General features: G+C 39.7%; 1 protein-coding gene across 4 annotated transcripts in view; it reads right to left on the bottom strand.

Moving 5' to 3' along the window:
• The window catches only part of arhgef10la (Rho guanine nucleotide exchange factor (GEF) 10-like a), a 288915-nt gene that overhangs the window by 27456 nt on the left and 244518 nt on the right, over positions 1–16941 (bottom strand). For all 4 annotated transcript variants that reach the window (XM_049471703.1, XM_049471702.1, XM_022682351.2 and 1 more), the window contains one exon: positions 5994–6136. In XM_049471703.1, the coding sequence (XP_049327660.1) occupies positions 5994–6136 (143 nt within the window). The remainder of the gene's footprint in view (positions 1–5993; positions 6137–16941) is intronic.

The raw sequence follows: 16941 nt of genomic DNA, 5'->3' as shown, positions 1-16941 counted from the left end.
GCGGCCCCATTTCCAAGCACCTTTTAAAAGTCCATGGGGGAAGAAGAGCCATTTCACACGCGTCTCAGCTAATGAGGCAAGAGGGAACACTGAACTGCTTATCAGGCTTCTGCATGCAGGCCCCTGAGGTCCGTCACTGAGGAGCTCCGCAACTCCCAGCGTGGCTTCTCCACTGTGAGGGTGAGGTAGATTAGTTAGTGGGGGCGATTTGAGCGGGGTGGGGTGGGGGGCTGGATGACGAATAAGGCGTCTCTCTTCCCCACACACTATCAGACAGGGATTAGCACCTGTTCGTGCCCTTGCCAAAGGGAGCTCCTTTTGTTTGAGTGGAGGGGAGATGAGGGAGGCTGCCTTTGATGTGTTTTCTCTTTTAATTGACTCGCCCAGGCACTGGGTGTGTTCTCTCCTCTATTTTCTCTCTTTTCTCTCTGTCTCTCGCTTTTTTCTTTCTCTCCAACTATCTGTAGCTTAGCTTGGTAAAGAATACTTGGCTTGCTTCTGTATTTTCATAAATACTAGTGCATCTCAAATAATTATTACTTTATTTCAGTAATTCAGTTTAAAATGTGAAACTCATATATTATATAGATGTATCACACACAGAGTGATCTATTTTAAATGTTCATTTATTTTATTGTTGATGATTATGGCTTACAGCCAATGAAAACTTAAGAATCTCAGAAAATTAGAATAGTATATATGACCAATTGGTACTTTTGGCAGTGTGGGCAGTGTGCAAAGTCCTGCTGGAAAATAAAATCCACATCTCCATAAAAGTTGTCAGCAGAGGAAAGCATAAAGTGCTGTAAGATTTTGTGGGAAAACACTGATGTTACACAGTGGATCAACACCAGCAGATGACATGTCTCTCCAAACCATCACTGATTGGTGGAAACTTCACACTAGACCTCAAGCAGTTTGGACTGTGTGTCTCTCCACTCTTCCTCCAGACTCTGGTTCCTTTATTTACAAATGAAATGCAAAATTTACTGATTGTCAGAAAATCTTACAAAATCTTACAACACTTCATGCTTTCCTCTGCTGATAACTTTTATGGAGATTTCATTTTCCAGCAGGACTTGGCACACTGCCAAAAGTACCAATTAGTCTTATATAATACGACAATAAAAGAAATAAATGCTGAAAATAGATCACTCTCTGTGTAATACATCTATATAATATAAATATATGAGTTTCACATTTTGAACTGAATTACTGAAAAAAAGTAATTTTTCAACTTGGAACAGGGAGTGCAATCCCATTATTTCTACAGTAGACTGCAAACATTTTGGTTTGATATCAAAAGATCATCATTTCAGCTTGTATTTACAGGATCTGATTCACAGTTAAGAATATAGAACCTTTTTTCAGAACCCCACTCATTCTATTGAGAGCAAAAGTATTGGAACACGTGACTGCCAGGTTACATTCAGTCTGAAACATTCAGTTTCAGATTTAAGTTTTTTCCCTGTGCAGTCTGTATCTGTGAAATTAAAGAAAAGTGCTACCAAACTGATAGGGAGATCCTTCATCCTGAAACAAGGTATTGTCTCACTGCCAAACACACTGCCAAAACTAGAAAGGAGTTATACAGGGACAAGAAGAGAAAGGTTTTAGACTGGCCTAGTCAATATTGAGACTAATTATGACCATGTAGGACATGCATTTATCCTGCTAAAGAGGAGACTAAAGGAGTAACACCCCAAAACAAGCATCAAATGAAATAGGTTGGGGTGAAAGCCTGGAAAAGCATCACAAAGGAAGAATGCAAAAGTTTAGTGAGTGGGACATAGATTGATGCAGTTATTACTAGCAAAGGATTTGCAACTAAATATTATTTTTTTATTCACTTCTATTAATCTATTTTAAGTTAATCTGTTACAACATTTTTTTTAAATAAAACTGAAACACCTGGACCTAGACCACAATAATTTATTGTCCCGACGGACAGTTCTGGTGGAAAGAGCAGCCGTGGTTTTATGTTTTTTTAATACAATCCGGGTTAGCACCCTTTCAGACAGCTTCCTCTTGCGTCCACAGTTAATCCTGTTGGATGTGGTAGGTCCTTCTTGGTGGTATGCTGACATTACCCTGGATACTGTGGCTCTTGATACATCACAAAGACTTGCTGTCTTGGTCACAGATGCTCCAGCAAGACGTGCACCAACAATTTGTCCTCTTTTGAACTCTGGTATGTCACCCATAATGTTGTGTGCATTGCAATATTTTAAGCAAAACTGTGCTCTTACCCTGCTAATTGAACCTTCACACTCTGCTCTTACTGGTGCAATGTGCAATTAATGAAGATTGGCCACCAGGCTGCTCCAATTTAGCCATGAAACCTCCCTACACACTAAAATGACAGGTGTTTCAGTTTCATTGTCCAACCCCTGTATATAAATAGACCCCGAGTGCAGCCGCCAAGCGCGGAAGAAACAGAATGATTGGAAAACTCTGCAGTTCATTTCAGAGGCATCCAGACAGATATAAACAAAAAGAAAGAGAATCGAGATTGAAATGAATTGCCACAAGCTGTCACCCGGATTAACTCGTGGATCAGTGATGTACGCAGTGCAATGTACTCAGATTTTGCATTCGTCCTTCAATCTCGTCCTGTCAGAACTGAAAATACTTTTAAACAGTTGCACGCCGTGGCAGCAAGGTCATGCCTGCTGTCCTCAGACATTACGCCATCAGTCTCCTTTACATGGACCTGTCCCTCACCAGAGGCCAGCTGGCAGAAAGCCCTCGGCACAAGGACCCAATCTTTCAATCTTTCTGGTTTGACAGTTCACATTGGCAAACTGTGGAAGTGACCAATTTATCGTTAATGCCCATTCTCAAAAAAAAAAAAAAAAAGATATATATTTTTTCGTTCTGTTTTTTCTTGGGATAGCATAGATAATGTTCAGATATATATTTAGAAGTCAATTTCTATTTAATTCCAATGTTTGCAATTATAAAACCATCAACAAGTGAAATTCAGCAAATCACATAAATTTTTTTCTGCACTATAAGGCGCACCTAAAATCCTTTAATTTTCCCAAAAATCGTCAGTGCACCTTATAATCCAGTGCGCCTTATGTATGAATTTTACCCGTCAGGTATTAAGGAGCAGTAAAGCTCAGTGCCCCTGTTCGGTCGCTGAAGTGCCCTGACCTGTCACTCATCAGGTGGATGCAATCTCAAACACTAATGCCTAATGACTTTAAAACTGGTGTTAATGAGCCAAATAGGAATGTCCAGAGTAATTAAAGCTCATGTGGGAGAGATGTTTTGATGTTTTGAACTGATAGAATTTGTGAAGAGTTTTAAAAATTAATAAAATGCTGAATTTTCTCACATGCTGTGAGTGTTTTGTCTATGTACGGTTAAAATGCATGTAAAATTGGTAAGGATATTTTTATGGAAATAATCTAGTTCCAAGAGTTTTACACAAAAGTATAAAAAAGGCAATCAAAATAGAACATTATATACATATAGAAGCAAAAGAATGAAACAGAAGCAAACGAGAGATTCTATAAACAACAGACAAAAATCAAAACTCAACGCAAATAGTTTTCAAATAACTGCAAAGAATAATAAACCAAGAAAACTTAAAAAAAAAAAAGTTTTGAATTTGCAACATTTTTTCTTTTCATTTGTTACATTTTGATTGTAGATAAAATAAATTGTGGTACAAAATGAACTTCATAGATTATAACGTGTAAGCTTTTTTAAGCGTGTAAGCGTGTGACTGGTTTGTCAATGAATATCGTGGCCCCTTGATGGCCCCTGATGCCAATAAATACCAGCATACGACCAAGAAAACGGCCACGAAGGACAAACTTGTGGCGACGTGAGCGACTTGTTGCATGCTAGTGCAGCAAAGGCATGGTAAGGCATGCGTCACAGGGCAGAATGCGCTTGCAGAGACCTCCCTGTTCTGATTTGTTTCTGCACTGTACACCTTCATTGGTCGTGTCAGATTCTCTCCTGTGTGGGAAGGCATTTCTGGAGGAGCTTTTGCTCAGTTGAGTCTGTCGAAGCTCTCGGATGTTTACTCTGAACACTTGTTTCCCCACCTGTTTGCTCAGCCGCTTCACGGGGGACCATGTGCTTAGCATGCCTGGTCAATAGTCATTCAATACAGCAGTGAAGCAGTGTCATCATTGACTCAGGGTGGCGGGAGGCTAATCCAGCACCTGCTGGCAGAAATAAAAAGTTGTGCTAGAGAGAGAAGCTGGTTAAGGGCGAGGCCCGGGCTGTGCTGTTCTTTCCCCCAACTTGCAGCTCTCATTCTATTGACACACGTGGCTGTGTGCAGTTTCGGGGCTTCAAAGAGAAGAGTGTTACCGAGGTAGCGGTGCTGCTCGGCTGCAGCCGATGGCCCAACATGCCTCTACAGAGAGGGTGAAGCGATGTAATCAGTAAAACAACACTGTTCTTTCCCCCAACTTGCAGCTCTCATTCTATTGACACACGTGGCTGTGTGCAGTTTCGGGGCTTCAGAGAGAAGAGTGTTAACCGGAGTAGCGGTGCTGCTCGGCTGCAGCCGATGGCCCGACATGCCTCTACAGAGAGGGTGAAGCGATGTAATCAGTAAAACAACACAGTGCATTTCGCTAATCGCTCTGCTCTTCCTGGCACCAACCGGCCTGAGCCATGAAGCGGCACAAGCATGCTAAATCAGCACTGGCCCAAATCTCCTACCTAATGGATCCTTCCATCCAGGCCAATTTCGAAGGGATGGAGAAGGTGGAGGCTTGACTAAAGGAAGGCTTAGAGGGAGCTGAGGCCTACAAGGTAAGACACTAAGGTATGATACGTCTGTCTCCGAAGTTTCCCTGGGTCTTGTAGCCTAACACCCCCAAAGGAAACAAACTTGGGGTAACATGAGCAACTTGTCACCTGCCAGTGTAAATGCGGGGTAAGGCATGCCTCACAGGGCAGAATGTGCTTGTAGAGATCTCCCTGTTCTGGTTTGTTGCTGCACCGTACACCCTCAGGGGTTTTGTCAGATTCTCTCCTGTGTGGGAAGGCATTTCTGGAGGAGCGTTTGCTCAGTTGAGGCTGTCGATGCTCTCGGTTGTTTACTCTGCACATTTGTTTCCCATCCTGGCAACTGTGCGAAGGCTCATTTGCTCAGACACTCCACGGGGGATCATGTGCTTAGCGTGCCTGGTCAATAGCCGTTCCATACACTCAAAGCGTTGTCATCATTCACTCAGGGTGGTGGGAGGCTAATCTGGCAAGGCTAATCTCTCATCTCATGCAAGAGAGATGCTGGTTAAGGGCGAGGCCAGGGCTGTGCTGTTCTTTTCCCCAACATATAGCACTCTTTCCAGTAACACTTGGCTGTGTGCAGTTTTGCGGCTTCAGGAGCCTGGGAAGAGTGTTAACCGGAGTAACGGTGCTGCTCCGCTGCAGCCGATGGCCCAACGTGCCTCTACAGAGAGGGTGATGCAAAATAATCAGTAGAACAACACTGTTTTTCCACCAATCGCTCTGCCCTTTCTGGCACCGACCAGCCGGCCTGAGCCGTGAAGCGGCACAGGCACTGCTAACTCAGCACTGGCCCAAATCTCCTACCTGATGGGATCATCCAGGCCAATCTCAAAGGGATGAAGGAGATGTTTGATTCGAGGGGGAATGAGATGAAAAAAGGCTTGACTAAAAGAAGGCTTAGAGGGAGCTGAGGCCTACAAGGTAAGACCCCAGGGTATGATACATCCGTATCCGAGGTATCCCCGGGGGCAGATTATGTGAAGTCATGGTCTGCTCCCTCAGTCTGTACAGTCTATAAGTGAGAGACAACAAACCCCAGAGGAGAAACTTCGCCCACAATAGGAATGGATGGCAGGGCCATAGCCTTATTGATCTTCACACACACTCTAATTTGTCAGTCAGCGCTTGCCAGGCTCCCACACGCTGTGGTTTGCACTGTTCCACTTTTAGAGGCTCTTTTTAAAGCCTAATGCTTAAACGTTTCAGTGAAAAGAGAGAAAACCTACCCGAGTGGACAGGCTGGAGACGTTGATGACAGACACTGAGTTGCCACAGCTGGCCCACACAGAGTCATCCAAGGACAGCAATGTCCGAACAGGCTCCTGACCCACTGGGACTTTTCTGCAGGAGTTTGGGTTCCACAGCTCTCCTAAAAAAATAAATTGGTAACACTTTATTTGAAGGACACTTAGATACAGTACAGGCCAAAAGTTTGGACACACCTTCTCATTCAATGCGTTTTCTTTATTTTCATGAGTTTTACATTGTAGATTCTCACTGAAGGCTTCAAAACTATGAATGAAAACATGTGGATTTTTATGTGCTTAACAAAAAATGACCTGGCCTCCACAGTCACCGGACCTGAACCCAATCCAGATGGTTTTGGGGTGAGCTGGAGCACAGAGTGAAGAAGGCAAAGGGGCAACAAGTGCTAAACACCTCTGGGAACTCCTTCCTTCAAAATCATTTCAGATTTCAGGTGACCACCTCTTGAAGCTTATTGAGAGAATGATGCCAAGAGTGTGTAAAGCAGTAATCAGAGCAAAGGGTGGCTATTTTGAAGAAACTAGAATATAAAACATGTTTTCAGTTATTCACCTTTTTTGTAAAGAACAAAAATTTTATTGACACACAAATATGTCAATAACTTCTGTCATTTTGCGATCCCTGGCATAGGCTATTCATAAATATTCAAGTACTGCTTTATTAATGCAATAATTATTCAATCGTTATGAATCCTTTGTAAAAGTATAGATACAGTAGGTACCTATTAGCACAACCAAAAGTGATAAAAATGCATGCAGGTATGCAAAATACAATGGTAATGTCTGTTAAAATAAATATTATAGAGTGATAGACTCTATTAGAATAATGTATCAAATAATTTACCACTTCACTAGAGTGTTATTACTCTTAATGAAGAGCACTTCAAGTAATATGAGAAAAAAAGAAAGAAAGAAAGAAAGCACAGAACACATCAAGTAGCAGAGCTACGAAAATGTGCCGCATGGTGATTTCGCTGTTTTTGCCTGGAGGGAGTCACTTAAGCTAAATTGGTTCCATTAATACCCAGGAGTAAATCCTTGTGTTTGCAAGACAAATGGGCAAAAGAGGCACTGGGACTACTTAATTTTTTTATTTTGAGGTGGGGGGGTGGGGGTGATTTAAAAACAGAGAACGAGTCTAACAGTGATTGGCTGAGGCGATCTTCGAGCCTTGCTTTTCTAAGGGCAACTTTGCTAGAAAATTGCGAGCGCCTCTTTAATACTAATGCAGTACGAGTATCAGGTTAATGACTAAACAACACAGTGTAACGGGAACCCCCCCACACCCCCTCCATCCATTTCATCTCCCCACCTCCCCTCATCCAACCTCCTTCTCTCTTTTTCTCTCTCAATTATGCTCAGGTCTTTTTCTTTTGAGCTCTAATCACAGGGCGTTGCGTTGCAGGCGCCGCGGACGGCACTAAAAGGGCCGCTGTTACATAAGCCTGTAAGACCCCCCCCCCCCCCACCCAGCACCACCACCACAGCAACCACCGCCGCCTGTTAATGAAGCAAAATTACAGAAGGAAGTACAGCGAGTCATTTAATTAACATTTGGAGTTTATTTCTGTCTTTGAAACCAGAACCGGAATAGCTCCACAATGCCTCCTGACTTCCTCCAGTTAATTGCCTGGCATATTCCAAATGTCAGTCTTCCTTCTTTTCAAGCGGCCGCTTTGAAAACGTCCCTTTGGCGACTCATACACAAACGCTGACCACGGCACAGACTCGACGTTTTCACTGCGGAGGACATCCAGAGGGGGAGAGCGGTGAGGCCAGCCGCGCGAATCACGCCGAGACGCCGTCTTTAATAAAACAGTTTTCTGATATAAGCTCAGAAAGCAATAAACCAAAAGAGGGGGACATATTTTCCCATGGTGTTTCATTTATATGGGCTTTTATTGCCTCCAGACATAATATGTTTACTTCCTTCCTTTAGCAATGTATACACCTCATCACTATTCCCAATATATAAATATACACACACACACACACATTTGCCATTTGCTGATTAAACAAGACAACAGATTGCCTTGCCTTCAATCACCACACAGAAAACAAGAAAATCTCCCCCAAAGCAATCACACCATGCCGATACGTTCCACAATGTTTTCTGATTAGTCTCGTGTGCCAATGTGATGTTTTTTTCTTCTTTTAAAATCGGATTTTCCTGACTTCTTTTCTCCAAAGCCAAATCTTACTAGTCTGTAAATAAAGACTTGTATTTGTTTAGTTTGTAGATTTTACACTTACACACAGCACAGGGTGTAATTCATTATGTACTATATATTCATTAAGTGTTTTTCTTTATTTATTCATCTTGTTTATTTTCTACATTGTAGATTAATATAAAAGACATATAAACAATTAAGGGGCACATATGGAATTACATAGTAAACAGAAAAAAAATGTTGGTCCACAATCCTCTGATCTAAACCTGATGAACTGAGATGGTGATTTGAGGTGATTTAATTGGGATGAGCTGGAGCTTCACAGCGTGAAGGAAAAGCAGCAGCTATTGTTCAGCACCTCCAGGAACTCCTTCCTTCAAGACGCTGAAAAAACTGTTCCAGGTGACTCTTCCTCATGAAGATACTGAGATTAAAATGCCTAGAGAGTTCAGATCTGTCCTCATAGATAAATGTGACACTTAGAAGAATCTAAAATATAAAACACTCTGGTTTGTTTAATCAATTTTGTTCACAGAATAATTCAGTATGTGTTCCTGTAGTCTTCAATATTAAATTGACAAAAAAATAAACACAGTTAATGTGAAGAGGTGTGTCCAAACTTTTCACTGGTACTGTATGTTCTTCACATAGTTTGGGACTATCGTGTTTAGAGGGAATAAAGCACACTGTGGTTCTTCCTGGGTATGCCAAGCTGCCATTGATGGGCCCTAAAGAAAAGCCACCTCTGCAGCGCCCTCTCAGGTTCAACTGTGCTATAGGCGTAAATTATGTTTCATTTTGGTACGCAGGTACATCACAATATGCAGATCAGACCCCCCCCCCATCCAACCATCTGCGTCTCACACTGCTGCTGCTGCAGCTCAGCCAATCAGCTCTCCCTCCTGCCCTGCCTCTAAACCCATACATCACCCAATGCCCCTCCCAAACTACCTCTCTCATTTTTTAAGCTAAAGGTGTAGTCAGCAAAAATAATGGAATGTAGTGCCCCTTAAATAAACATAATACCCATCTTTGGAACATTTAAACTTTCTGGAAATGCAGAGCTTTTTCTTACTAAAAATAAAATACGTGTTTTTCAGGTTAAACCTATATGTTGAACATTACGTTATCTATAGAACAATTTAAAGTCTTATAATACTGTAAGAATTTGAATTAAAGCGATGGCAAATGTTGGGAAATTGCCTATTTGGTTGTATATAGACCAGAGTTTGGAGTTCTATAAAACATGAAAATGAAATGTTTATTATATCACACCTTTTATTTCTCAAAGAGCTTATTCTCACGTATTTGAGGTACATGTTTTAAGTGATATTACTGGATTATCTGGAGTAATGGAAAGTCAAACATAGGAAAAATGTCTATTTGGTTTTGCATGAACCAGATTTTGGAGTCCTATAAAACCATCAGATCAAACTATTTTCAAACCCTTAAATCCATTATAAACACACTACTATACACAATACTACTAATCATAAAAGTTGATAAGTGACATTTCCTCAGTATTTTGGAGTAATGTGAAGTCAAACAAGTATTTGTGCTTAGGGCATGCAAATGGCTAGTGCCGGCCCTGTCTCTAACTTTACATCAAAACGATGGAGCAGCTAGATAGGAGTATATAACAGAGTGGAGGAGAGTGACTGAACAATGAACTGCTCTCTTTGAGCCACTTATGGAAAGTATAGTAAAGGATTGAAAACGCAACCCTGGGGTGCAGCTGCATTAAGAATACAAGCAGCAGAAACCAAAGTGCTCATTTTAACACCATTGCTTCAGATTTGACAGAATACTTAAATACAATTGAAAATAAACTTAGATTTAAAGTCTTTGATTTTATGTAGCCAAAATGATTCATGCAAAGCGTACAGTGTAGGAGGTGGACTGCTTAGACACTTAGTGAGAACAGTGCTGCAGCGCTTGATCCTTGGTGGTATTTTGACCAAAGTCTGTCACAAACATTTTATTAACACCTCAGGGAACCATGTTAACACCTTTAACCACAGTGTGAATGGGCAGAGCTAAACCAGTGAATAAGAATTAATGAAGTTACTCTAATATAATGCCTTTCTAGAACCCAAGGACGCACTATAATCACACAATTTCAAATTCAACACACAATCTTTTATACTCAGCACTCAAAAGAAAAAGGCAACTTCACCCAGAGATGGACTTGAACCGAGACCCCCGGTGCTGGGAGGACAATGTGCTGATCACTGAGTCACTGTGCTGCCCAAGTACATGGATATATGCCTTTATATGGATCAAGCATATCACTATATCTCGCTTCCTGTTTCTACACTAATCCATTTGTCAACTTTTCTGGTGATTTAGGACACTTTGCAGTTCTAGCAATCATTACAGACTATAATCCTTTATCTGTTTCCATGCATACTTTATTTTCCACCTTTTATCTTGTTCTTTAATCATCAGAACCCCACAGGAAAGAAAACCATCACAGAGCAGCTGTTATTATTATTTGGGTGGAGGGTCTTTGATTCTCAGCACTGCTGCTGGAGTTTTTAAACACCTCAATGTTGCTACTGGACAGCACTGCAGTGATTAGCACTGATTAGCATTTGTTTTAGTAGTGCTGGTGATACGTGTGGATCAGACACAGCAGTGCTGCTGGAGGTTTTAAACACCTCAGTGTGACTGCTGTATTGAGAATGACTAATGACAAAACCAACAGCAATAAATTAACATTAGGGGTGTCACGATTTCGACATTTCATCGAAATCAATCAAAATTATGTCATGGTCTCGAGCATGTCAAAAAGAGGACCGACACGAGCTAAGCAAATGGCGCAGCACACTGTAGCCAACGCCGCGGACATTGTCACTGCTGAAAGAGCAGCCCTTTCTCCAGAGAATGTGGACATTCTCATCTTCTTAAAGAAAAACTTGAAAATATAAAAATAACAGTTGTTTTGTCTAGCCTCAAATATGTTAATAGTTTTGGTACCTTAAGGAGCATCTTTCTCTCAGATAAAGTTAATAATATATCTTTATTAAATAAAAAACTTGTCATTCTCAGGGACCGAGTCTTATTTTTCAGGTTTAACTGTTATAGTAGGACAGAGTTCAGTTTGTTAAGACTCTAATTGTTCTATTATTTTGTACATGACTGTTCCTGTATTTTTTTATTATTTAGTTTGTTTTATTGCACTTTGCTGTTTCCATAGTGCACACTGCTGCTGAAAAAGTCACTAGATGGCATTACATATATATATCTTAATTAAATTATTTATATTTGACCATTAGTGCCTAATGTGGTGTATTACAGATCACTTGTATAACTTTGCATCACTGACCTTTTGAAATAAGCCTCACTGCTGTAAAAAAAAAAAAAAAAAAAAACGGGAATCGAATCGTGACCCTAAAATCGGAAATAAAATCGAATCGAGGATTTGGAGAATCGTGACATGCCTAATTAACACTGAGGCAAATTAAGATCAATCTGTTGGTCCTATCTTCCAAAACAGTCCCAGGTCATCATGTGGCACCTTGGAAAAAATCTAAATCTTCGCCCACCTCTAGTACAGGCCCTATAAGGCTTCAGGAACAGAGCCAGGTAAGCAGGACAAAGTGATAAAGTTACCGCAGACGCTCGTCGACTGTCTGTCCCGAGCCATGCCCTACAACGACCTGCTTCTCATATGCAAATATATGCACGCTCGCATGCAAACACACAAGTTGCTTGCTATCTGTCATGTATCAGAGTACTATCGCTTGTCGCAGCCGGCCGCGCACATTGTCATTACTTAGCTGCAAATGAATAAGGCAGCGGGCAGCGCGGCACAGCGAAGACTCATGAAATGGTCATTTGCTTTCAAGGTAATCCCGCATTCATTGGCTTTTTACCTAACTAATACATACCCAGAGCTATCCTATCATCCTCTCTCATCTCTCCGCCCGCACTCTGAATGCATGACAGAACTAATATTTCTCACGCACTCAGCCAGGCACTCGTCTTCACGGCCCGAAAAAGCAGGGGAAGGAGGAGCACCCTTGAATGTTTGAAAGGAAGGTTGATGAAAGAGCAAATTGAACATGGAGACAATCAGACTCATTTGTACTATTAATTTGATTTGATTACCCTTTTACTACCATTGAGTCTTTCATTGGCAGACATAATAATCATTTCACTTAATTACCCCTCCCCATTTACTGCTCCGTCCCATTAGCACCAGCGAAAACACATACAGCGCTTCCATCTACATCCCGGCAAATGCGTAATCAAAATTTGCCTATTATAACAAATCAATAGGCAATTTACACCTGCGGAGAGGGAGAGTGAGTAATGGGGGACAAACACCTGCGATGTACAGAACACAGAGCCTATTTTTGCTGCAGTGAGTGAATAAAGGATAAAAAAAGACAAAAAAACAAACAGAACAATGGATTTATACGCGTGAACGAGTAAAGGCTGGCCTGATAATTTAGTTAACTACGTAAATGCAAAGAGCAAGTACACTTAACACTAAAGCAGGAGCGTCAAACTCATTTTACAGAGTGATGTCAAGTGGGCAAGGCTAGGCTTTCTTAAAAAATAACACGAAATAGGTAAGGCTTATAAAGTGTATATATATACAGTACCAGTCAAAAGTTTGGACACACATTCTCATTCAACGTGAGAGGAACACATAAGGAATCATATAGAAACTTAAAAGTGCTAAACAAACCAAAATACTAAAAATAAGAAGCTTTTAGGTGCTCTTATTTGAGGAGCTGTTAACTTGTGGTTTCTGAGGCTGGTAGGCTGGTGATTAACTTATCCTGTACAACAGAGGGACCTCTTGCTCTTTCTTTCTTGGGGCGGTCCTGATGAGAGCGAGTTTCATCATAACATTTTTAATGGTCTTTGTAATTGAGAATGCTTTCTAAGTTCTTTAAATGTTTCAGATTGACTGACCTTTACTTATTTATTTAGTTGAGTATTTCTTGCCATAATATGGATTAGAACATTATTCAAATAGAGCTATTCACTGTATACCTGTAACTCTACCTCTTCACAACTTTACAACTGATGCTCTCGAACACATTAAGAGGCAAGAAATTCAAGTGATTAACTTTTGATAAGTTCAGCACAGCTGTTAACTGAAAGCCTGAATTCCAGGTGACTCTACATCATAAAGCTGACTAAGAAAAAGCATCTAAGATGTTTAAGGCTAAACAAGAGGTGATACTTTTGGGGGTCAGTGGATGCTGAGGAGCATAGTGCAGAAGGAGCATCAGTAGAGCATAAAGAAGTTTTAAGGAATAGCGATTTCTTTGAATTGGTAGTGTGTGCTCCTATTGCTAGCATTGTATGCCTGTTGGGAGCATTGGCTAAATGCTGTGGGTAAATGGAGGTGGGCTATTCTGCAAAAGTTTGTACTCATTATCATATTTTACTACAATCCAAATCCATTTTGCACTCGATTTCTCCTTTAAGAACTGTGCTTTGGTACAGCTGTTTTGTACTTTTTAGTGACGAGACAACATTGTATGAGATTTAAGGCTGTTGCTTACATATACTGAACACTCTATCAATCTATAGCACCTTTAGTAAATGCTAAGCACGTTTACTAAGTTACCAGTGTTGTCGTTACCATACTTTTTTGCAAATCCCTGAACTGAAAAAGTTTCAATATTTATTTTATTTTTGGAAAAATAACAATTTCTTGCAGAAATATTGTTCCATGATATATTTTCTTCCCAAAACTCTTACAACAAACACAATGGATGCAAAAACCACATGCTGCCATACAAACTAGTGTATAAAAAGTACTGCACCACCATTAGAAGTGCATTGGCAGGTGTAGTAGGTAAAGTACAGCAGTGTGTGGTTTGAAATGTAGAAAAACAAACTGAGCTGGCACAGAGGGGAAGTGGAGCTGGACTGAGGAGGAGTGTGTTTTCAAAAGGAATGCTGCCACTTCCCAGCTCTTACAGAGAGAGAACTCCAAAGACTGCAGACTTTCTAAAAGTCTCAAACATTTCTACACTGCAGAAAATCTGGATCGCTGCATAAACAGCTCTGAAGAAAATGAAATAAAATAAAATAAACATTGTCCTTATTCATGGACCATTAAGGATCATATTTTCTGTGATAATCAGGATTTATCATCAGATATTAAGGAAACATGTTTAGTATAAAAAACTGGCAGCTGGTAACAGCAGAGCTTCAGTCAGTATTTTAAATTTAAACTGTTTGTAAGTGGGCCACCATTCTTCCAGTCCCATTTCCACACTCAGGGTTGCCAGGTACAGAACACAGCAGCAAAACAGTGTGCTGCAATCACAGAAAGGGGCGAGTTGGCTATTTCTCTGATAAACAGGTAATCACTGAGCTTCAGTGAAGTTGCTAACCAAAGCAGTGTAAAAACACCCGTCTCCCAAACATGCATTCTACAACCAAACCCCCAGGAGTTAAGGTAACATTTACCAAACATTTCTTAATACATCACTCAAGAAGTACATCTTTCCTATTGGCTCCTGGCATCATTTATTTGCATAATAGGTGTGTCCATCCGCCCTTAACCCATTGTCAGTTTGTTATAGTGCAGAACAGGGCTATCTTTCCTTGGGGATTATGCAGACCCAATTGTTTGTCTATATACATTTTTTCTTTGTATCTCAAATGGCTCTGCTTCCCTTCTTCCAGCCTATTTTACCATCATACAGTACAAAGTTCTCAGCCAACATAAAGTCAGAACATGAAGAAAATAGTAACTTGCTCTTATAGCCTACAACACTGTGGCCAGGCAGTCAAACATCATATAAGTTTTAAATGAATACCCAATGGAAGATATCCCTGGCCGTGAAGACTCTACACTGATGATGATGATGAAAGAGGGTTAGGTGAACATGGCCATTATGCAAATAAATGAAGTCAGGAGCCAATAGGAAAGACATTCTTGTTGTTTAATGTAATAAGAAATGTTAGGTAGACTATATCTTACTTTTCAAATGTGCTGCAGATTGGAAATTGTTGGTTTAAATTATAACAAAGCAGTAAAGGTGAATAAATATCAGGAGATAATACTTTGTTAATAAACACTGAAACCCCCGGAAAAGAGCACTCAAAACTTAAGCTGCAGTCAACTTCACTCATATTTCTCTAACTTCAGATTTTCCAGTCTTATTTTGGTTAGATCTTAAAGTACTGCGATTTGTTTTAAAGATTTAAATTGATTGGCACCATCAAATACTGCGGATTGCATATCTCTATATGTTCCAAGTTGTTAATTATTAACCTTAATAAACTAAAGTTAATAAAAGAGAAGTGGGGACGCAGCGTTTTGTTTTTATGCACCAAAGAAATGGAAGGTCTTATCAAATAAGATTAGACAAGTAGCATAAGTAAACTGTTTCAAAAAGCTGCTGAAGACATGATTCTATGAACGCTGTTTTAATAGTTGACTAGTTTATGTTATTATATTTTCTTTGGTTTTATTTCCTTTTTGATAGATATATTTTAATATTTTATAGCCAAAAACCTTTTGTAATCCTACCCTATTTATGACATATAAGGCGCACAGTTACATTGCATCTCTATTTAACTTTTTTTATTTCATGCTATTTTATTTTTTGTGTCATCTTATATTAATTAATCATTTTAACATCCTTTTTTATTAAATGTTACTGGTATTCTGTTCACCTGTTTGTATGTACAGCATATAAAAGGTGCTATATCAATAAAGTGTATTATTGTTATTATTATTATTATTATTATTATTATTATTATTATTATTATTATTATTATTATTATTATTATTACCCAACTACAGAAATGTGTTGTGCTGTAATTCAAAAAGCATAAATGGAGCTGTTTGTACACTGATAGATGTCACACCTTTAGCCTTTGTTTTTTGTGTGTCCTTTTTGTCCCTTCTCTTTTTGTTCTGCCTTTCAGTCTGTTTTATTTTCCTCCCCATGTGCTCTTTAAGTGCATGTCCCTGTGTTATTGTCCTGTCTGCGTCCTAGCCCCGCCCTAGCCATAAGTGTTGTCACCTTGTGTCTTTTTTGTAAACCCGCCCCCTCGTTTCCTTCCTCAGGTGTTCCTTACCCTCCTGGTGTATATAAGCCGCTTTGTTTCAGTGATTCTTGTGGAGTATTTTGTGTGCCTTATATTTCATGTAGTATTTGTATGCTTTGCGTGATCCTAGTCAGGTTTGCATGATCCTAGTCAGGTTTGCGTGATCCTAGGCAGGTTTGCATGATCCTAGTTAGGTTTGCGTGATCCTAGGCAGGTTTGTATTATTTTCGTTTTCTCTTATTTCTCTCTTCTTTTGTTTCTTGTTTTCTTAATATTGTTAAATTCATCTAGTCAATCTTGAGTTTTGTCTGTTTAGTTTGCTTTGTTTTGTTTTAGTTTTTTTCTTAATCTTGTTCGCTTTTGGTTTTGCTTCTGTTTATCTTTTTGTTTAAATAAATAATTTATACTTGCTTTTACGTCCGCCTTCTCATCCTCCCGAGTGTTACAAAAATAGGGTACAGTGCAAAAAAATAAAAAATAAAAAAAATCAAATATAAACTTTTCCATGTCTGCTGTACTGTCTACAAGTTAACATACATAAAAAACATCTCACAACTTGGAATTATTCTTTTTAGTTCAATCTGCTGTTAAATTAGTAAGCTCACTTACATGTAAAATTTGTATATTACAAAAAATAAATGTGCAAAAACAAAAACATGAAAACTGTATTTACTGTCTGTGGCATTTTAAGACCTTTCTGA

The sequence above is a fragment of the Astyanax mexicanus genome, chromosome 24 (genome assembly GCF_023375975.1).
Source record: "Astyanax mexicanus isolate ESR-SI-001 chromosome 24, AstMex3_surface, whole genome shotgun sequence".
Lineage (NCBI taxonomy): Eukaryota > Metazoa > Chordata > Actinopteri > Characiformes > Acestrorhamphidae > Astyanax > Astyanax mexicanus.
The sequence above is the reverse complement of the archived record's forward strand: the minus strand, read 5'-3'. Positions and strand labels throughout refer to the sequence as shown.